This window comes from Bactrocera latifrons, unplaced genomic scaffold, assembly GCF_001853355.1.
Source record: "Bactrocera latifrons isolate USDA-ARS-PBARC rearing strain unplaced genomic scaffold, ASM185335v1 scaffold_0, whole genome shotgun sequence".
Taxonomy (NCBI): domain Eukaryota; kingdom Metazoa; phylum Arthropoda; class Insecta; order Diptera; family Tephritidae; genus Bactrocera; species Bactrocera latifrons.
Genome location: NW_017534406.1, coordinates 5099242 through 5123812, shown reverse-complemented (window position 1 = coordinate 5123812; position 24571 = coordinate 5099242). Strand labels below are relative to the sequence as shown.

At 34.9% G+C, this 24571-nt stretch overlaps 1 protein-coding gene and 1 long non-coding RNA gene across 4 annotated transcripts in view; one reads left to right on the top strand and one right to left on the bottom strand.

Moving 5' to 3' along the window:
- Positions 1 to 21726, top strand: part of LOC108971963 — a 43153-nt gene extending 21427 nt beyond the window's left edge. For 2 of the 3 annotated variants that reach the window (XM_018938456.1, XM_018938370.1), the window contains 5 exons: positions 6413 to 6520; positions 17768 to 18108; positions 19720 to 19840; positions 19945 to 20139; positions 20210 to 21726. In XM_018938456.1, the coding sequence (XP_018794001.1) occupies positions 6413 to 6520; positions 17768 to 18108; positions 19720 to 19840; positions 19945 to 20139; positions 20210 to 20275 (831 nt within the window). In that variant the 3' untranslated portion in view covers positions 20276 to 21726. The remainder of the gene's footprint in view (positions 1 to 6412; positions 6521 to 17767; positions 18109 to 19719; positions 19841 to 19944; positions 20140 to 20209) is intronic. The other variant, XM_018938541.1, reaches the window with a different exon arrangement.
- A 1750-nt stretch (positions 21727 to 23476) lies between these two features.
- Positions 23477 to 24146, bottom strand: LOC108967656. Its single transcript, XR_001993273.1, has 2 exons — positions 23704 to 24146; positions 23477 to 23642 (listed from the first exon to the last, which is right to left on the bottom strand). It is a non-coding gene; the product is annotated as an uncharacterized LOC108967656 (long non-coding RNA).
- Positions 24147 to 24571: the final 425 nt, after the last annotated feature.

The window sequence follows — 24571 nt, the reverse complement described above, 5'->3', positions numbered from 1 at the left end:
AAATTTCTCTTTCATATTGTCTTGTTTAAACACATTTTGCAATTTGTGTCAATTTCGCCGCCAAATCTGACCACAAAGCCTGTGAAATCATAATTGTGCTTCAATCAAACAAAATATGTCAGACATACATATTAAAAATCAAAGAAAATATATTCACACACGTAATAGTTGAAAGTCCACTACAACAATTACAGACCGTAGCAATAACAAAAAAAAAAAAAAAAACACAAACAGAAATACAATTCATTAGCTGCTCCACTTATTTTTTTTCCCCCACTAATACATATGCATTTTGAATGGACGCCTTTGCTTGTGTGTTGTACATAAATATTAAACAAAATCTGCACACACAAAAACAAAAAATTTCATTAGGTTTCAATCTGTGAAACTGACTCCGATCTACGCGTGATTTAGTGTTCAATAATTAAATGGAATTATACCAAATTACCAGTCAAAGTTTTTCTCAAACTTACAACGCAACACAGCTATGTATGTATATTAACCGACAAACAGATATAAAGGTTCACAGCAAATATTGCATAATTGCATATGTAATAGCTCAACTAAAATAGGTTTCATATTCAATTTGGAAGTCATATGTAAATGCCACCAATTAAGTTTAATTGAGCGGAGTTTTCAATGCATATGTATAAATAGAAGTCAATATTATATTATTAATAATTCATAGTTCCAGTTTGCACTTAAATATACATACATATATGCAAATACTAAATTTCTGTGATTATCTGTAGGGTTTATACAACTAATAGGCATGAGTAAACTAAGTTAATACCAATACTTGTTGCTTTATTATAGTTATAGAACGCTATACGTGCATAGCTATAAACTTAAGAAGAACATACGTTTACTTATAGCAGCAATACTTTCAAATTTAACCGATTCCAAAAAAAAATTATATCGCGAAATTTTAAATGCAAATCACATATGTTTTCGTAAAATATTCTAAGCGCGAGTTCATCTAGTAGCGGGAATATGGTTCATCCTACCTACTATACCGACTACTGATGCACACAGAGCTATACCAAACCAACAAACCAAAATTTTTTTTTTGTAGGCCAGTGTTATTTGACCAAAAATCACATTGGAACCATTAACCACTACCCGTATTCCCCTGATATGGTACCGGCCAACAAGCTAAAATACTCGTTCGACATGCTTATGGACCGTGCAAAAAGCTGTATTGAAGCTAAAGGAGACTATTTTGAATAAAATTGATTTTGCCGAAAAAACCGCTTGTTCTGTTTTTTTTTAAGTCCTGTTTACTTTGGAACACACCTTGTAGTTGCTGTTAATGACAAATTTTTTTAACTGTGAGGATCTAACTAGCCGAATACTTTAAAAATTAAATGCTTATTTAGCGGGTATTGCCAACCAACTACACCTCTTCCTTTTATGCTCACATTCCGGCATCGCTGACGCAGAGTCAAAGCATAGACTGTCATTGTCATTGAGCGGTAGCGATTCCTATTCACAGTAAAGTGTCGGTCTTAATCATCACAGAAGAAGTACGGCCCAACGACGCCGCTGGCGCATAAACCGCACAAAACCGTAATTTTTTCGGAATGCAATGGAGTACGTACGAATATACTTTCTTTCAAATGACGAATTTTATTGATATCCCAAATCGTTTTTGATTTATTTAAAGAAAACTTTTCTAGCGCTCTTATTGAAAACGCCGCTCTTAAAGTTGATGACGCGGCTCCGAATTTCGGTAGTAAATTTTAATATTTTCGACGCGTTGTTGGATCGTATGTCTTTTCATGATGAAATAGCAAACTATTGGCCATTTTTAATATTTGCATATTTTACTATTTTGCATATTTTTTCGCAAGCAGAAAAAACATCTCTTGAACGTTCTTTTTTTTTTTTGTTTTATTTAATAATTCAGAAAAAAAAATTGCTTTCAATGACGAACTAATTAAATGAGTTCTAATTCATAATTCAACTGTTATGACTTCAAATCAATCATAAATGCTTAAAAGCAAACACAGGTACATATATACATACAAATGAACATACATATATACAAATAAACATAACTGTAGTAGTAATTGTTGACAACAACAAACCCTATTGTGTATAATAATCGCCGCTACTTACTTGAGCAACCCAGCAGGGGGTATTTTCAATAATCGCTACTCACTAAATACCATTATAGAATGCTTAATAGGAATTAGACAATACTAATTGCTAAGCATGCCAATTTTAATTTTTATAGCATTTCATTTAGCACAATAAGAATCGTATTGTATACATACATACAAATGGATAAAGAAAGGCATATTAAAGTTAAATATACCCTGCAGCGCACAATGTTGCAAGTCTTGCTCATACAAAAACATTAATTTACTGTTTATTAATTAATATATATGTATGTTTCATATACAAGTTTTATATCTACTTACATACATACATATGTAAAACACCACACGCACAATACATGCACACACAACTGCGGCTTGGCTACACACTTGAATGCCATGTCGAATGTCGATTGCCGAAAGCGCTATTATAATGAAATGGATTTACGATAAAAATTGTTGCATTAACAATTTTTGTGACCTTCACCGACTTAAGGTGGACGAGTTGGTTGCCTTTACTGTTGGAATGAGCGCGCTAAGCAAACAAAGTCAACGATGATGGTACTATACTGATATCATACATACATACATACATGCATATAAATATTTATGAATCAACATATGCACGCATGCGCACGTTGGCAGCGGCAGCGGCTACGTCAAATTGAGGAGTAACGCTAATGACAAATATTAGAGTCGGCGTTAAAATCAATGCGCATTCCAAAGCCAATGCTGAAGTCAAAGTCGCTCGCTTTAAATGAATACCAAAAAAAAAAATTTTTCTCCATAGAAAAACTTAAAATTAATGGCGTTATTTACTTTTATTGATTTTGCTAGTAAATCAAAAAATTGATGACACTTTGACATGGTTAACAAGACGTAAAACACACTTGCTTTGACGCATGTACATATGTACATGTATATGTATATGTATGCATTGCACATCACTGTTGTTTGTTGTGTGCAAATTGGCGAAGCAAATTTTTTGAAACGAAAAATTTTTCTGATAATTGCATGGCCGCCAGAATTGAATGGAGGAAATAAAATTTTGGATCTTAAAATTGCCGAATAAATACTTCCGCCATTCAGCCGCAAACAGTTTAACGAGTTATGCTGATTAACGTATGTTCAATCAATTCAATTGGAACTTACGCCATTTTATAATAAAAAATGTCGATTTTCATTAAGAAAACAGAACGAAAAAGGATTTAAAATTTGCGTAAAAATTTCTTCATATTATACTAAAATTTTAATATTTAATATGCTTTCATTTTTGAATTATCGTAATTTGTCTAATCTTATTCCACTCTTTCACTTTTGCTTCTTTTAACTGCTTGGCGGTTTCGACTGAAAACTCTTGCAGAAAGCATACACCAGAGGTCCTCAATAGGGTTTTGATCTATGCTTTCATTTAATATGTTTTGCACTTTGAAATGCCGCGTTATCTTGCTAAGAAGTCCTGTTATCGCTACAAATCTGTGCCGCAAATTCGATTCGATCATCCAATAAGTCAGCATACATTTCCGCGTTTATTTTAGTTGAAATGAATCACAATAGAGTGTCTTTCCTTCAAAGCAAAGTCCAGCCCACACCATGACCGATCTTCCTCCATGAACACACCGGTGACAGGTTTCTTGGCTCACTTGCCGACAATATTTCTTCGAGCAAATTAAATTTCTTTTCATCGCTCCGACAATTCAGGAAATTCTCGGGGAGAAAAGAAGTGTGTAATGTGCCGATCATATTTCAAAAACTGAGGGTTTAGTTCGCATATATACATACAAACAGAGAGACCGACAGACGGATAAGGCTAAATTGACTCAAATTATTTATTCGTAAAATTTTATTCGTAAATTCTTCAGAATTTCAATTAAAATTATTTTGCGCAATATGATTTTACGATAGTAAATGCTCCCTCGCACTTGCAATTTTTTCTAACAATTTTCTCAAGCAAGTGACTGTAAACTAAGCTGAGAAATCCTAAAACACTTTTTTTGTCAATCTTCTCTTATAAGCGGACTATCATTTTCGAGTTGGGTGACTATAACCTCGTTGAATTGATTCAACAATATTTGACAATACATTCAGTTGTGTATTCGGTTCACTGTATATATCCAATAGTAAATTATACAAGATTACATTTTAATAACCACTAATGGTAAATTTGACATTGTGAAATTTTCTTTTAGCTCGTGCGCTCAGCACATGCCAATCCAATTAGCGCTAATCAGCGGTGCAAACTTGCAATATTTTACCCACAAATGCATCTTATAAATTAAAGTTGCATATGCCAGTTGTTAATGTGTTAATTTTCACAGTTGGCAATACTATAACGGCTTTGTGAATAAGCGTCTAACATCGCTATAATTGGTGCGATATGATTTATCAATGACAATAATACGAATATATATTTCCAACAGAATTAGCTATAATGTATGTATATATTGATCAATATGCTGCTTTAAAAGAAAACCTTGCAAGGTGACTTCTGCACACACAACAATTTTATATATGTAAATATACATATATTTAGAAATTTTTCGTCACTTTTATTGTGTCTATTGCTTTGTTTTTGTGAAACAATGTGGAGAGTCTCAATGTCTCATTATTGTTCAATGAACTTGAAAGCTGATTGCCCACAACTTAGAGGTATTTTCCGAGGTTGTTGTTTACACATCAAGCTGTTGGATTGGTGTGTCACGAAATACACCGATTAGTTAACTGATGCAGTCGCACTTATATACGATATAACTCCATTTATATACGTTATACATATTTATACATAAATGATTCAATTAAGCTGTTAACCAAGAATCGTGACCTTTTAAATGACTGATTGCTACCATCAAGTGCAACAGATGTTAAAAAAAAAAATAAGTAACCAGAAAGCGTTTATTCCGCTGCACCGAAGTAGTAATACCTTATAGCAAAAACAATTATTATCTTTATTTTGTACGGTCAGCTTGTATGGCACCAATTTGGTATAGTGATCCAATTCGAACAATTTGTATACATATTTTTGTGCCATTCAGGCAAATGGGCAAATTTCGTGAAGATATAATGATGAAAATAAATTCAAGATTGTATTTGAATAGGAAACACAGTTTTTAGTCTTTCGATTACAATTTTTTATTTGAAATAAAAGGATCTAATGGTGTTAAATCAGATGACCTAAAGAGTCAATTCTGATCACCAATATCATCCAATTTCGGCAAAAACAACTGCGTCGTCAAGGTGAAATTGTTCCTCTTTGATAAAGATGATTTTGCTTGAAAATTCAGCATTAAATTGTTGGTGATGTTACGTTAGTCTGGTAGGTCAATGCGCTACACATACACCAGCTTTGGTACTATGCGATAACAGATGGAGTTCAGTTTCCAGGTCTACGAGAAGTAGACATCGTTTAGAGTGCCTGCGTTCAATGCGAATATTAACAGACTCTGCAGCCTCACTACCGGTACCTCCTCCAGTGTATCATACCGTAGGGGCTCCAGATGCTTACAGCATAGCAATGCCATTGCAGGATAAGTGCACAAGAGTACGCAATTGTTTCCCTGAAGCCTTGCTCTAGACATTTTTGGCAGTCTTTTCGATCTGTCAGCCCTATTTTACTCTTGCTACAATCTTTTCTATCGAGTGCCCATTGGATTTTTTTGTACTTTCGATCTACCGTTTTGCACATGACTTTTACAGCTTTGCACCCAGGTAGCTCATTCCATCGGTTTTTGATTTGCTTTACCATGCTGCTATCGATATCACCGTGTAGACAATGTATGGGTTCCCCAATGTTGATTACGTTTTTGCTTACCATTCTTGGCAACCTCGTCTACTATTTCATTGCCCTCGACACTTCTGGCCGATAAGCGATCCGAGGTTAATGCTGTCTACGTAGATGTTCACTCTGCAGTTGCCTGCAGGTGCATTAGAGCACAGCCTCCCGGCTTTCGCAATAGCAAATATGTCAGCTTGAAATATTCTGCAGTGGTCCGGCAACTTAAAAAGCTGACTTATGCCCAACTCTGGACAGTATATTCCCGCACCAACTCCATCGTTCATTTTCCAGCTATCCGTATAAATGTTTCTTATCCAAAAAATACTTTGTGCAATCGGTGATGAAAAGCTTTTTTTAATTTCTCGCTTTAAAGGACAAAAAATTTCTCACTTTCTCTCCTTAGATATGTCCTTAGGTATAAAAGTTATTAAGTTATTACGATATAGATTGCTAAAGAGATAAGATCACAATTATTATTATAAAATTGCTTCTATTTTTTATTAAAGTTCTAACTTACGTCTTATCTCTTATCTTCTAGGAAATAGATGTTTTGACACTTAGCGCCAAAGATCAGGAACAAATAATTGCTGAACGAAATAAACGAACGATTGGCCTACTGCGTGAACTGTTTCCCGACATCACAAAGGTATATTGATGCTTTCATTTAATATTTCAGTGGCATAAACTACAAAGACATCTTTAAATACTTACATAAGTAAATACTTTGCTCATCAAACACTTTTGAAAAATCAACATTTTTTTTACCATTTTAATAAGCATGCATAACTTATTTATCGTACCTATAACTTTATCTATATAACTACTGTATAGGCAGAACAGTATGTAAGACACATGAAAGATTAATCAAGCAAAGCATCGCCTTCACTAATTCTTTGTCTACTTGCGTAAAGTCGCGGCCAAACGGACGCATTCCGTTGCGCATAATAAATAATAATCGACAACAATAACTAGCAGTCCACAATGACGTATCTGTCATATTGACAATTGTGACGACAGCTTTTGTCAATTGGTTAGCGCTTGAATGACAAATAGTTATTTCACTTGCTCACACTTCCACTGGCATACTAAAAAAAATCTTATTTAAATTTTTCACGTACATACAGTATACTTGTTGCCTATATAAACATCGGATGTGTGAAAATTGCTGTGCTATTTATTCCTCAATAAGTTTAAGGAAAAGAGTAGACAGAGTGTCATAAAATGAGGTGTGCTTGCTGGTGAGCTTAAACCTGACAAGAATAAGCGTATATGCAAAGAACACCCCTTCCAGCTGAAATAGAGTGCTCTTGTTATTTTATAAGTACCTGTATGTAACTTTCTGCTATAGGATACAGTAGGTTTTTACTTGCGTAACATCTCGAAACACGATAAAAACCCAAAATAAGGAAATAAACAAAGAGACTTATCTGCGTGTGAAATATTTACAAATTAAATTTGAAGCTCATTCATTAGACTGACTAAGTCTAACTTCACACTTTTTCGTTCCTCTATTGTTTACTATTACAACGATCATAAAAATAACATAAACATTTACAAATTATCTTACGTAGCGTTACTCTCTACAATTTTATAGCAAATGATTGGTTTTTAAATGAGCTTATGTTGTTTAAAGAAGATGTTTTAATGTTCAAGTTATATTTTGTAGGAGCCGCTACTGGAAAACAACTTTTTCATTTCAATAGTTTTATATAACGTGGCACTGGCGTATTGGAGAGGCTGCGCTGAAGATGGCGCTGAAAGCGCTGATTTCCTCTTTCTCTGCGAATGCCCCGTTCCATCACAAACCCGTCGAATARCACTTACAAGAACTCATCAGGCACCAAATGTTGAATGGTAGTTTCATCGAGAGTACCAAATTATTTGATGAAAGGCGATATCAAGATTATAAGGTCCTACGATAAAGTGAATGAGCTCATCACAGATTTATAAAAGCGCTTAATTCAATAGCATATAATTCGTCACACACTTTCGATTCTAGACGGATACTTTGTTTGTTCTTATCGTATTCAAACCAATTAGAGCAAAATGTGCTTTAGTAAAACAGAAGCTCTCTAAACCTCCTACTCCTCCGAGATTTGAAGACCTTGTGCTATGTAGTAGGAAGATTAAAGAAAGGTCGATGCTGTAGAAAATGGGATCGAATAATTTTTTACTAGTTTTACTCTACTATCTGACTGAATAATTACAACCCTGAAGAAGCCCGACATTTTTGTTCATAGAGTGTTGATGGCTGTAGAATTCCCACTAAACTTTTCATTGAGCTTTGAGGAACTACAGTTCTTCTTCTTTATAAGCGTAGACACCGCTTATGCGGCTATAGCCGAGTTTACAAAAGCGCGCCCGGCAATCCTTCTTTTCGCTGTTTGGCGCCAATTGGAAATTCCAAGTGTAGCCAGGTACTTTGATATCTCCCACAGAGTGGAGGTTTCCTCTTCCTCGGCTTCCAGTGGTGGATACTACGTCGAATACTTTCAAAGCTATAGTGTTTTTCATCAATTCGGATGACATGACCTAGACAGCGTAGCCGTCTCCCCGTGGATTCGATCCTACTTGTAAAGTTTGGTCTTTGTTTGTCGAAAGACTTTTCTATTGCCTACTCAGTTCAAAATACCACCTGCTCACGACTAGACCGAAAAGCATCAGTTGAAGGTGAGCTAAAGTGATACGAATTATTCCTCCCCAGAGTTGTTCGCTGGGTTTGGGACGCGCCATGTATAAAACACTCCCAATGATAGGATCAAAACAGCCTAGGATGAGATACCTCTCCTTTTGATGACGAAGAACTATACTCTGATCTGAACAATCTTAAAGAGCGCGTCACAAAAATAGCCGAGCCTGCATTTTAGATACATCCATAGACAGTACTTTCTGGTATCACCACTCTGTCAGAACCTAAAATGTCACAGGTACTTATAAGAAGCGCTTGTTGTACACGTTTAGCCAGTATAATCTTCCGCAGCACCTTCGAATTTACTGTAAATAGAGTCCTTAACTTAGCAAGAGAACTGCAGAAGTATAAGTCAACGTACGCCGCCTTCACTCACTACTTTATAAATGATTTCCTTAGTATTTTCCTTAAGATAGTAAGTCCCTAACTGCGAACTAAAAACTTTCATTGGAGTGCAAAGAAGGTATTTGTGTTAAAAGTTCAGTTGGATCGACTTTAGCTGTCTTACTATATTATGGTGACAATTATAAACATACTCACAACACTAAAGAAACAAAGCAAAAACTTGAACAAAATAACTATAAAATATGAATTACGAATAAGTTACCGAAATTGGCAGATTACCCTAAAAGGTCCCCAACTCCTCTCCTGCTTTAGTTTTGAAGATTTGACAAGCAAATTCTTATTTTTGTCAACTCATATGGATAATTCACTTCTACATACAGACCATTAATGAAGAGGTCAATCGTTTTGTAAATCGTTTACTACAAGAAGTGGGTCCAATAATACTGGGAACTGTACTCAATCCAACCTTGAATGCTGGGCGCCGTGCCAACAATACTGCTCCGGTAGATTTCAATGATGATGATGATGACGGTAATGATAATAATGCCAATGGTGCTGGCTCAAATAAGAATGACACTGGGGTCAATAGCGATGATTTTAACTATGAAAGTGGAGCTGATGGAGCCGCTACTGAAGACGACTCCGATGAAATACCGGAAACAGTGTTTGTGCCAGATGCTGAATTTGGACGAAAGAAAAAATCTGAGTAATATAAAAAGGAAAGACTTGATCGAAATAGGAATAAGAATAATTGTGTGCTGAAAAGGAGGCCTAAAATACGAAGCTTAAATGATAATAATCATAAAGTATTAATACAACAATTTAGCTTTAAGGAAGTGCCAAAAAAAATACTGGCAACACCAACTCTGACACACACACACCATACCAAGTAACCGTAGTATATACAGACCATATTATTTTTGGAATTTAAAGAATTTTTGTTAAGTGTTATTAGTTAAAGTGCACAATTTCTGTGTGTATTTTTGTTTTGTAAGCAATTTTGTTTATATCCCAATAGAACCCACTTAAAATATGTTGAAAAGGCACGCTTTTGTTTAAAGCTTGTAAAAAATATGTAATTTTGCTAAAATTTTGACTGCTTTGCTTAGCTGCTTTCAAGTTTTACTGATTTTACGCAACCAACTACAGTTATTTAAGTCGACTTGGTAGGCATTTTGATGCAGATTAAGTTAAAATGTTATACACACATTTTGTTGAAAATATCGTAGAAATATATTGAAAGAGCTATCAACCAAGTGAAATGCATACACGACTCCGTTGACATCTTGGCTCAGCAAAACGAGCTGCTTTTAATATTATATTATTTTATTTAAATATCTTTTCCATTGCATAACTTTAATTACTTGCCGCTAAGCGAACTAAAAAACTCTCATCAAATAGCTGTCATTTCAAAAAATAAAAAATAGATTGGTTTTTAAAAATATATTCTGAAACGTTAACCTAATTGGCTTACAAACAAAAGCGCTCTCTCATACGCATCGACGCAGGATCAATAATAACAACGAACTCATGCCAGTATCCAAATTCCGTTCATCTTCCGCAATTCAAATCGTAGACGACTCACAAAGTAGTAACTGTTTTTGTTGTTGTTCTTTCTGAATTTATGCACTCTTCCACCTTCCCGTTATAGCAAATCGACGACATAGTTAATCGTATTATAGGCCAGGTTATACGCGTTGCCGGACCGAGTTTACTGCCGGCATTGCTCGGCAATCGACCCACGACCGAACGTTCAGATTTCGATGCCGATTTCGAAGATGATGATGATGACACCAGCAACGATGTTAGTTCACCGAATGGTAATAGTGCCAGTACAAGTGCTGGGAACAATGGAAATGGCAACGGTGGCACGCGTGTAAGCATTGCCTTGCCAACTTTTGCACCAGAGAGTGGTTCTACTACGCAAGCGCCATCAGCTGCTACAGATAATGTGAGTTTAGTGCAAGCAACAACTGGCGTTGCAGCATCAACATCAACAACGACAGCAGCAACAACAACAACAATCGCAACAACAACACCTAGTACCACCACAAGTACAACTGTGGCAACCACAAGTACTACTCTGGCAACCACCAGTACCCCGACAACAACTGAATTGACCACAACTACCAGTCGGCCCGTTGAAACTCCCACCACTTTACCAAGTACAATCACCACCACCACTGCCAGCGCAACTAGTCCAATTACCATACCTACGCCCACACCAACGATCCTTACACCAACAACAACAACATTACCCTCAACAACTGTTGATTCCATACTTGTTATACCTAGAGCTAAAAGTCAAAATAGAAATAATGTCATTCCCACTGAAATAAATAGCAGCACTGTCAGTCCAACCACAGAATCCACCGAAAGTACCTTTGACACCAACACCTCACCCACAACTCCCGCTCCTGCCGAAACAGTTCCAACCAGACAATATCCTTCCGATACTCCATCAATATCCGACATTTTAAACACACCACCCAGAACAAACACCATTGGTGGCGAAACATTACCACCACCCACCATACCTGCCACCTATATAGGTAGATTTGAGGGTGATGTAGCATCACCCGCCACATCACAACAACCGTCATCCTCATCGAATGCGTTGCCGTTGGCTGTTGATGTTGATCGATCACAGCTTGTTGCTTTAGTCGACAATATAAATCGTTTATTGAATTCACCAAATCTTCTTATTACCAATAGCAATAATCTAAATACACCACAATTCACGACAACAACAACAATACCAATCACAACAACGCCTTCAAAAGCAGTTTCAACACAATCATCGGCGTTAAATTCAACTGCGAAGATTACAAAACTTCTACCGGTGGTCAATTAATTGGAAACATTAAAAAAAAACCAACAAGAAATACCTATCAGCAACTATTACAAGTACAAAATTTAAATCACTACTACAACTATAAATGCCAACAGTAATGCGAACACATGCTGGAAATTTCCGTTATGTAATTGGCTAACTTATATCTATATACAACAACAACAACAACATCTTCACAAAAGCGAATGTAGTAAACAACTCAACAACGAAATCAGCTAATCAACAACAACACATTCCACAAACTAAATGCATCACTGCATAAATGAGTAGCTCGTAGCTAGTACACCACGATCGTCAATTTCCTCTCAGCTGCTGCTTTATCGTATTGTAATATCGTACGTTACGTATTCTTATCTACCCACGTTGTAGTCGTATAACATACTCACCACATCTGCGGTTCACCAACAATATACAATCAAATATACAAGTATACATTAATATGTATGTACATATATATGTATATAAAGATGTATGTATGGTTGGTCATCGTGTTATTGAAGAAGTTCGTTATCTTCAGCGCATTTTCATCGTTTATTGCTCCCTAGAAAGCTCTTGAGTAATTGGTGTTGTAGTTTGTCCTCTCATTAAAGTTCCTGTGCACTCATCGTAGCTCATTTGTGCGTGTGTTTTACATTTATGTATTTGGCATCAGCGCCGGTTTTATTCACGAATTGAAGGCATTACCGTCTTGTAGACCCATGAATCCTTGCATTGAAATATTTACCTTACTTATATATGTAAAGTTGACTTACTAATAATCCCTAACATATGTATGTGCTGCAAAAAGTTAATATATTTGAATAAGCAATCTCTTGATTATTTTTATGAGTAAAACAATTTCGAATCGTAGCTCCTTAAGGCAGTTAGAATACGATTCTATATTTATTTTTGCCACAGCTAGAGCTTTTGTTGAAGAAGCCGTTAAAAGCAGGTGTACATTATTTCAATAGCATCTTACGCTATCTGCAGAATCTTGAAGTACTTTCTACAGTGCAAGTTAAAAAAAGTGGTCAATAGATCATAACTCGCTAGCTTATACCATAGACTCGCTCGCTTCAGCACTAAGCTGACTGCTAAGCACTCAAACAGCTGACAGCTTTCGCTGCTATACTTTTTTCGTTACAAGTAAAGGTAAAAGGTTCTCATTGCAAATACTTTTACAGACAAATTTTCTAGTTAAACAAATTTAAACTCACACCCAAGATGACAACATTCTTTAAATTTAGAAAAAATTAAAAAAAAAATATGACTAAAGGTTTCCAACTGACGAATAATTGCTTAAAATCTTCTTTTCCAAATACTGTAAATTATATGATTGCAGCGCTAAGTAATTAAGTAATATAACCTCCGAATATGTGGTAACTAACTTGTGACTAAAGTCAAGAAGTTATATTAAAACTATGTAGAATATATCGTCACCTAAAATGCAAAATAACGTAACATCATATAAGTTGGCAGACATAGGAAAAAAGATGTGACAGAAGCCACTCATATTGAAACAAAATTTTGTGAGTTGGTTATAAAATGGTTATATATTGGCTATATATTTGTTATATATTAGTTATATCTGACAACAGAAACTGCAAATTTAATGTTACATATATGTAATATGATGTAGTAAATCGTTAGCAATAAAAAACTCAATTTCGATTTGTTTGATGATACGTTGTTACATTTTAGGCGACGATATGTATATTATTCATCTTCATACAATGCCGTACAATAGACAGCAAAAGGCATGAGAGTTTATTTATATAATATTTAGAAAAATGCAAAATTTGAATATGTGTTCTCATTTGGTAAAAATATGTGTTATACTGCAAACTTTGAAAAGTTTTCTTGGTTTTTCATCCTTTAAAAGAAAATTCTTGATAATAAGATTAGTTAACTCGGATGAAAATATGAGATGAAAATATCTGAAACGCAGTACTTGTGACATTTGTTAATATTGTTTGTTGTCTGCCCTACTGTTTATCCACAATAATTGCACCCACATTTTGCACAAACTATTTCTTTGCTCTAACTATCCACATATCAGAAAAGAGTTGGCTCCTAGCATGTTATTTGCATTATTTATCTGACACATGAAAAACGTGACCATATCTTTCTTACCAAAATTATCAAAAAAGTATAAAACCCAATTCGACCTATCACTGACTGTGCCGTTGTTGTAGCAAATCGATGATCAAGTGAATCGTATAATTTCGAAAATATTGCGCACATTGGGGCCGACTGTGCTGCGTACCGCCGTACAAGGCAACACCGCCAACCGCGCACGCACCAATTTCGATGCCGATTTTGACGATGATGATGACGACAGCAGCAGCAGCAGCAACAGTAGTAACAGTAGCAGCAGCAGCAGCAGTAGTGGCTCCAGCCTTAGTACCAGTAACGGCAGCGGTACACGCGTCACCATTGAGCTGCCAACCTTTGCGCCAGATGAGGATGATGAGAATAACGAGGTGGCCACATCTACTGACAGCTCGAAATGTGAGTGGGCGGTTGCGTTTAAGTATTACATAGCTGTACTATCTACGAAATGTGCTGCAAGTGCAGGGCGCGTACACCCTGTGGTGTATGAATGTAAGGCGTCAGTTGTCAATTTGACATTGAATTGACAGTGGCGCGCGCCTATGTAACGCAAACATATGCTTAGCAAAATACTTAAATTGAATGCATTTTAAAATTGGTTTTTTTTTTCAAATTCTTTTATTTTTTTTTTACCGTTAATAGAAATGCAAAATTCTTGAATTTGAATGTTAACGAATAATTGGCAACAACTGACAGCAAATTGGCAATATAAAATTAGTATAAACATTTTTAAAAAATAATATAAGCGCGTTAACAACAAAAACAATAAAAAAAAACAACAACTATCAAGTTGCGTACAACTTTACACCAAACCATCAACACACGCAAAACGCATGGAAAATCACATTTGTAACTATGTGGACAGTCGATGCTACAACAGACGCAACAACTGTCAGTCTAACACTGCGAGAAATTACTAAATTGATATATTTAAATGTGTGAAAAATAAAAGCTACTTATTTTAACTTTATATAATTCTCTTTTACTTTTCCATGTCTTCCACTATGTCTTTAATGCTCATTCGTATGTCTCTTCCACCATTCACTTTAACTAACTTTTTATTTATATTAATATGTTCAGTGTGTCTAGATGCATCTACTATATTTGTTCTCTTTGTATGTATGTATATTTCGAGCGTGCGCTGTAAATTGTCATTAATCATTTTATAAGTACTTACATTAAAGACGGTCATTTGAATTGTCATATAATTACTGCAACACTGACAACTTTATTTTCCTTACTTTCACTCTCACGCAAATGCTCTCTTATTTCGCGCCATATGTCTCATTCTTTCGCACTGTCGCTCCCCCAAAAATTGTTGAATGTTTATGTCTTTTTTTAGTATAGTAAGTTCACACGCGAAAACTTCTGTCAGAGATAAAGAGATGCCCAACTCATCCCTCAGTGAGAGAGCAATTTCTAAATGACAAAATTTCCTGAACTCGAACAACTGTCAAACTCGATCAACTGTCAAAGTTCAGAAGGTTTTGACGTTTAGCAATTGGAAACGAGGGATGGCTAAATTGAAATATTACCAAAATAATTTGTAAACGGAGGGATTTGTTAAGATTTTTTAAATATTTAAATAGTTTATCATTTATTAAATTACCTATTTGTAGTAGTTTTTAATCGTAATAAAAGCCGTAAGCCCTGGCAGCTAGTGCTTCTTACTCTGTAAGATAATAATTGTATTATTATTTTTCATTTAATAAATAAATAATAGTAATAAATGTTAAATTCCCAGAGATTATTTTTTTTCCGATTAGACCATGAATAGAAAATTTTATAAAAAAAAAAAAACGTTCGTTTTGAAGCGTTCTCACACTGAAATAAGTTGGGCATCCCTTTATCCCTGTTACTGGCGACGCGAGTTGCATTCCCTTTCATATCATATTCCCAGTTTCTTGTATGCTGCATGTACGCGTTGCACAAAAATATTTTCTGTTAAGTAATTTTTATCCTTTATCTATTAATATATACAAAACAGTAGATAATAATTTCCGAAAAGAGCATTCATTTGACAAAATTAATTTTAAATGACAAAATGAAAAGGAATACCGGATTGCGCAGCAAGCGAACATGAATAGATAACGTGTTTTACGAGCACGAGTGACTCCCTCTCTTCTTCGTCATGACGTCGCTTTCCTAACGAAAAAAAAACAGTTTGAGCGACAAAAGTTTTCCCGTGTGAACTCAGTCTAAGCAGTCAGGTATGACAGGCATAAAGTTATAGCGCAATGAGGTCTGCCAAATTCGCTTTGGAAATAATTTAAAGGGCAAGATACTTAAGCAAATGTTTGGCTTGTCAGCACTACAGACATTTATGAAAAGTTTGCAAAGCAAAACATTAAAATCGTGGGTTGGTCACATACAATATTTTATATGAAATAAGTATTTAATAGTAGAGCACAGACTTATTTAGTGTAGTTAAGGAGTTCGCTTTGCTATATAGCCCACGAAATTTTTTATAACAGTAGATTATGAAGAGCACAGCTGCTGGAATTGAAAAAAAAGAAACGTGTTTATTATGCGTTCTTTAATGTGTACTCCAGCTTTTAGAGTTAATTGAAGCTAGTGCTCATCATCTACTGTCATATAGACTCGTATATATAAAGCGTCACCTAAAATGCAAATCAACGTAACACCGCTTTTGAGAAGTTTACAGGCGAAGAAAAAACGTTACAATAAAAACCACTCATATTGAAAAAAAAATTTGAGTTTTGGTTATAAAATAGTTATATATTGGTTATAAAGTAGTTAGACATTGCTTATAAAGTAGTTATTTATCGGTTATAACTGACAACTCAAACCGAACTCAATTTCGATTCTTCTAATGTTACGTTGTTTTGCATTTTAGTTAACGATATGTGGCGTAGTTTTTCCATATATCAATAAATGCTAGGCATCTATGGAAATTGTTTTTTTTTTTTTATAAATTGGCTTAAAACGAAATTTCATAATTCTCATGCTTTTTGTTTTTTCTCTTTTTCTTTCTATTTACTTTCATATTTACGCATACCATGATTCGAACTGTGAAATAATCCACCAAACACCCACACACCTACACCCAAAAAAATAAAAAAAAAAAATCATAAATTGAACGCATAAAAAATTTTCAAATGAAATTGTGCATTTTAATTTGGAACTTTTAAATGGCAACAACAAATATGCTGCAATAAAATTACAAAAACTATAAATTGCAAATTTTTTACAAATTTCGACAAAAAAAAAAACATGAAAAAAATCACATGCACGTGCATCTTTTAAAACCGTTCACAAATCCTTCTTATTCACTGTAAATACTGTATGCTTCAATTCCAAAACACTACATCTGGCCTGCTCGTTTTTGCACTATATGACTGTTGCACTTTGCTAACGCTTTTATTAAATCGAATATCACACCCTCCTTTTCATAATGTGTTCTACACAATCTCTTTGCCATGCTATATCTTTGACGTATCCTGGACAAACACCACTCATAACAAATACAACATAAAATACGCCACACATACACACATTAATACAACTATCCTTTAACGCGCTCTTGCATATGCTCTCCCTATCACACTTTACTCTTTCTCTATGATAAACAAAAAAAACTCCATACTACAATAAAAACACTTACACGCAAACGCACACCAACAAAAATAATGAACACGAAAAATCAAATAAATTCAAATAAACGACCACATTCGGCAAATATCCACTTCGTTAAATATTTAACGCTAACTTTCTTGCCACAATCAATCAATAAATATACAATCACAACATAAAAAATAAATAAAAACAACAACTAAACTGGGTTGGCCATTACCAAAAAAAAAAAAAAAAATTGCAATTAACACATAATTTAAACTCAATTCGAACCACGGTGTTGCGGTGTGTCGTTGAAAATGTTTGTCACTCACAACCAGAATGGTGCAACCGACACACAAATCGATTTATCGGCCATAAATAAACAACTTGAGGAGACAATACGTGTGGCACGTCAAGTGAAAGAAGCTGAAGCTGCGGCACAAGCTATTGCCCAACAACAACAACAGCAAACACCATCATCGCCACCAGCTCAGTTGCCGATACCAAGCAAAACCGATCCGAATGCGCCCATTCAGTTGAGTTTCAACAACGAAGCCCGTGATAGTTCGAAGCCTGTCAATAATGACCTACGTCCCACCGAATCGAAATCGCCGGCCATTGATGAGCTCACTTTGGACTCCAATGAGGACGCAGCCGATTTAGATGACCGTAACAAGAGGTAAGTCTTATGAGTTCTCTATTTTATGGTGAATATTTGAAGTGAGCAAACTGCTTGTTATGTTGTGGGACCTAAATAAGTATTATAGACCGTGAGCAAATTCCTCTTAAAAGGAGCACAATTCAGCTTTGATCTAACAACTTTGATATACAATTCGAACCGCTCGAGAAAAAAGCTGGTTATCGAATTTATGCGAAAACAATAATGGCTTTTCTATCAGTAAGAATATTTCTTTAAAAGTTAGAAGCTTTTGATTTAAGTGATACAAAAATAAAGTTATGAACATTATTATTTGTAGATCGTCTCGGTACAATTTGGACCACTTTTTCCCAAATGTCCCATCTTGCCATAAGCAGATTAGCAAGTATGTTTAGTCCTACAGCACCATTTATAGCACCTGGTTGACGAATCGTTAAAACTATTTCTTGATTTCATTCGTTTGCCAAATGTTCGTCACGAGAAATTTTAGGCAAATTTATATTGATACTCTTTACTACTAATGTTTTAACTTAACGGGTTTCCTATGGTGGTCAGAAAATCTGCCAAATCTTCTGTATATTAAAAAAAAAAACATGAACCAATAGTGATTTTTTTGCAATCCACACCTTTAACCGAACGCAAAGAAGTCTGAAGGGTCTTTATTCGCGTAGACACCACTTACGCGGTTATAGTCGAGTTTACAACAGCGCACCGGTTGTTTTTTCTTTTCGCCTTTGGCACCAATTGAAGATTCCAAGTGTAGGAAGGTCCTTCGCTACCTGGTCTTTCCAACGGAGTAGAGGTCTACCTCTTCCTCTGCTTCTCCAGATGTTACTGCGTCGATCACTCTCAGAGCCGGAGCGTTTTCATCCATTCCGACGAAATGACCTAGTAGCTGTTGTCTCAATGTCGTCGTATATCGTCGTACAGCTCGTCGTTCCATCCAATGCGATATTTGACATTGCCAATGCGCAAAGGACCATAAATCTTCGGGAGAACCTTTATCTCGAAAACTCATAACGCCAACTCATCAGATGTTCTCAGCGTTCATGCCTCTGCACCATATAGTAGGACGAGGATAATGAGTGACTTGTAGAGTTTGGTCTTTGTTCGTCGAGAGAAGACTTTACTTCTCAAAGGCCTACTCAGTATGAAGTAACACCTATTGGTAAGAGTTATTCTTATTGTTGCTGTTAATACTGATGCCCAAATATTCCAAATTATCTACGACTTAAAAATTATAACTGTCAACAATGACGTGGTACCTAAATATTGCTCCAATTTGCATTATTTTGCCAAAACATACTATTATAAAAATAGGACATATGTATTCATTTTGACAGCTATGTAGTTTGACAGCTATCCCACTAGAAAATTATAAAAAAAAATACCCTGCTTATTCATAATTTAATTTTAAACTCAAAATGGGGGTTCCAGTTCAGCTCCTGTATTCACCATTATCATTTTTTATTTTAACTGTATATAAACACCGTGTACACTTGACCAAACCAATTGGCTGAACACGTACAATTAACGTCTAAACATCAAACTTCATAATACATCTACATGAAAAGCATGAAAGAAATTCTGGTAACACAAAACACACTAACCGATATGAAAAAATTTCAAAAGTAATTTGTTCAAAAGGTTCCTGAGCTTCGGTGGCGCCGGCGTAGCGGGCGGTTCAAGCGGCAACACTGGCAATGCCGCACCTAATGCTGGTTCGGGAAATTTCCTCTTCGACATCATACGCGTAAGTACAAAATATTATAAACGACCTAATGCCTACATAAGCAAAGGTCAAACACTCACTCAACTGTCACGCTACTAACGCGTATATTTGTTACCATCAAACAGTTGTTCTCAGGCAGCGTTCAAACTCAAGCCGGCGATGAGGCGGCTAACAGTGTGAGCGGCGGCGGTGATGCCGATGGTGATAGCGATGCGAATCGTGCTGCCGACGGCTACACGGAAGGTATTCCCGGACCGGTTACACGCTTGGTTGTGCTGGCCAACAGAGGCTTAGCCAATCTAATACAAGATTTGATATTGGTAAGTGTCGGATGAATTGAGTTATGAAGCGGAAATGCTTATATTAAACGGAATTTATTTAAATTTCCAGCGCATTGCGGCAACCAGCGAGAAATTCGTCAACTTCAAGGCCAAGCTTATCACAGCGCTTATCTAAATGCACAACGGCTAGCAGCTACAGCTGTCTTCATATCACAAAAAAAAAAAAAAAACTGCCTTTGCCCATGTTCAATACTCTTACAACATTTACATACATGCAAACATACACAGTAAGAAATCGCTTTAGCAAACTCATAAATTAGTTGAAATCGGAATTGCCATTATTATCAGAGAAAAATCATTGCGAGGCAGCAGAAACATAAACGAAAAACTTTTAAAAAAGAACTATTGTAAACTTGTAATGTCTAGAAAATTGTTACTTACATATTTTCGCATCGTCAAAGAATCATGAAATGCTCATACGCCAATTACATAAACTTAAAATTACCGGCAAGTACGATAAAACTGAAGCTTAGTCAAATACCAGCCTACTACAAAAGTACACACACTAGAAATGTTAGATTCTTAAGAAAGTGTATCTTTTCGCAATGAACTTAGCGGTGATAGCAAGTAAATAAAAAAAAAATTTACATAACTTATCAAGGGAGCTTTCATGTGCTCGTAAGCTCACAAAAAATTTAATTAACTTGTCAACGGAGCTTTCATGTGCCCGTAAGCTCACATGTAAGCTTGTGCAAAAAATTGTGGTTGCGCCAGCTGCTCCCAGCGTGGCTGATCCTGCAGCGTTGCTATGAGGCGCTCAGCTCTAAAATATAATTGATATTATTATTAGTGTTTATAATGGCTATTACTTCTTGTATTTTTCTCAATCTTCTACAACAATGCAATACAACTACAACATCTTCACAACTATTGTATTTTATGTACATACAAATTCCTTACTTTTTACTCTTACTTAGCCCCCTTTTTTATATACATACATATATATATATATATATGAATACACTTATGAAAGAAACATGAATTGACTGTGGTGTTTAAATAGCTACTTTATTTAAATTGTATTTTTTTAAGGTTAAAAATCTTAAAGAAAAAACATATCGCAAAGCTCGACCTACTTGCAGCACGGATAGTGTTTGCTCACAAAAACGCATTACTTGTCAAAATTCTTGCTTTATAAATGTTGTTAATTATTATTTGGCATAAATAATTTACGAAATCCTATATATAATTATATTTAAGCATTTTTTTATTTACATAATACATATGTGGTTTTTAGTTACTCATTACTTCTTTTAATTTGTAAACGATTAATTTACGTTTTTGTACAGCATATTACTCAGCGTTTTAAGCAAATTTAAAACAAATATTAAGCTCTTAACTCGTCACTTACAAGTTATTGCTTTGAGTTACTAAGAGTCTATGCAATTGTATAAACATGTGGCTCATTTGTTAAAATACTACTTATGCAGAATATAGAAAAAAAAGTGTAAATTTTGTACCGAAAATATTAGCGTACTGTTCAGAAACTATTAACTTTGTTTAATTCGATGTATATTTGCCTGTAAATTTAATTTTGTAAATAAAAGTACGTAAGTGAAAAAATTACTAAATGCTTGTAGTTTAGCTGCTGGGTCAAACCACGTCAAGTGGTCCAGGGAAATTTCGCAAAATCACCGATTTTGAAAATTAGCAGTGCATTCGGAGTGGGAGCAGACGCTTACCCCGTGATATAAACATTCGTCAAAATTATATACTTTTTTAAGCTATTGAAGGTTAAAATTAAGTGGCAGGTATATGTAATCATATATGAGTGAAACTTTAAAGACGTGTTTCTCGAAACGATATTTTTCAAAATTGCTGGCGCCATAACTCAACGAGAAACTAACCGATCGAAATTAAAACTGAGTATTGTTGAATACATTTGCTATACAATGACCTACGAACTTTTTGATTGGTTGAAAAGTGCCGATTTGGCATTAACAACCATTATTCACCTAAAAAACGATTTTTTTTTTACAAAATTACAACTTTTAGTTAATTTTTTATATTTTTTAGAGAACGTATGCCATTGTATAGGAAATAACTTTAAGTTTAATAAACTTTTTGAATTTTTTTGTTTCAGCTACTCATTCGGCCGGAATCATGTCAGCAGTTGGGGCACTTTTTTTTTTGGCACCTTCGCAGACAGTTCATAACTCCGTTATTTTTCAACATTTTTGTAAAAAAAAAAATCTTAAAATATAACTGAAAATATGCCTTATTACGTTCAAAGAAGTTCTGACTATTCAATCGCGTACTTTATCTTTAAAAAAATCACGAAATTCGCCTAATTTTTCATGCGTTACGCTGGTATAGCCCCTTAAGAGGACGATAAAATTGTGAAATTATTTTCTCATAAGCTACTGGAGATAAATAAGTGAAACTTTGGAAGTCAAAGAGAAATGTTATAGATATTTTTTCACCTTCCATTTGTGTAAATAATAATATTTTACATAATTTTTTGTCAAACACTTTAAATTTTTCATCCTAAAAATTAACTGAAAAGTATGTGCCATAAGCGGAAAATATTTACACTTAATAAGCTGCAGAAAAATTTTTGTTCATTCATGCCATTCGATATTCAATTTTTTGTGCCTCCTTTCGCCCTAAAACGTATGGCATTTATCACAAACTAATAGTTTGTCATTATGTTTTAAACACGATTTTGAGCTAGTGATCGGCCCTCTTTTCGATCACAGGCTTTGTTGCGAATATTTTCTTCTAAGGCGGTGGTAATTTGCACGATCCTGGAGACTACGTTACAGACCCACGACGCGAGATAATGAGCACACCAAAAAATTTTCTTCAATAAATAGGTTTTTTCATTGGATGTATGGCATGTAAAATCATCTTTTTGGAACCAAAAGTCGTCTGTATCTACATCATCCTATTCTGTTACGATAAGGTACTTAATAAATAAGTTATTAATCATGGCTTTATAGCGTTTCCCACTGACTACAACATTATTATTAACGCCGGTTCCGGCCATTTGTCCATTCGGCCGGTCGTCCATTCAACTTAAAGTGAGTTTCGTGATAGAACGAAATTTTCGTTTGAAAATCGGAATCGTTGGCCATCTCTTCTTGGGTCCATTCACCGAACGTGCGATGGCCGTTCGTCTTCAATTCTTGCACAAGTTGGATTGTAAGCCCGCAAACCGCTTATCTCATCCAAATCTAACATATAGCGGATATTGCGCGCGATGGCGGATGAACTCATTCGTATCTTCTTCGATACTCTGCCTCACTAACAAGTTAATCTCCCTATTTTCTTACCACACATTACAAAATGATTAAATAATTGGAGAACACATATATAACTGTTTCTTATATTCAGTATGCTTATGAACACATTTTATTCTAGTTGCTCAAACGGTCAACACTTGAAATTTAAATATGGGCTTAGGGGTTTCTTCCTTCTTTATTCTTCTTCGGGTTCATAAATTTTCTGTTAAACGGTTCATCAAGAAATCGTTTGTAGCTCTGCATAAAACGTGAATAGGTTAATACATAAGCTAAATTAACAAACAACTCGTTTACTCACCCTAAGACAACGGCCGCTAGGATGCCATCTTCTACAAGGTACCCGAAATATTAAGGCCGTTAAACCCGAATTTTTATTTAAATTATTATTAATGAAAATCTCTGAGGTTGCAACAAAACAACAGCAACTAAGAAATACAACCGATGCAAGCGCAATAAATTTCATTTTATGTGATTACCGAACGATGCTGTTTACACAAATCTTGCGTTCATTACTGTGTGGAAGACTACCGCAATTTTGTGAAAGTAATTCTCCGCTACGCCGATAGAGAAGAAGACTTCTCTGCTGATAATGAAATAATTGTGGTATGTCTGTAAGTATAGTTTAAACGAAATATTCGATAACACTTCAGCGGTATGGAGTAAACATAAATAAGGAAAATCGTATTCGTGTGGAAACGAACATGAAATATATTTGAAAGTCACGATAATGAGAAATATTTCGAGCTGCTTGAAAAAATATATAATGAAATCGAAATTTATTATTTCTTTATTTTTGAAATGAAAAATAATAGACAATTATTATCTTACAGAGTAAGAAGCACTAGCTAGCTGCCAGGGCTGACGGCTAAAAAATCTAAAATTATTATTCTACTTATAATGTGTAATGGGTGACTTATTATTCGAGATATCTACTGCAAAGTCGCTAGCATAAGCGGAAATCGACAGATTCTATATAAGAGAGTTCGAGAAATACATATTCCAATATTATGCTTATTATTATAGAATAAATTTTTGCTACGCGAAATATTTGTCTAATAAATGAAAAATTGTCATTTTTTATAGTTTTTAAATTCATTTTATTTCTAATACACAATAGTTATTTAAAATATACCATTAATTCAAGTACAAATTAAATAATATATAAT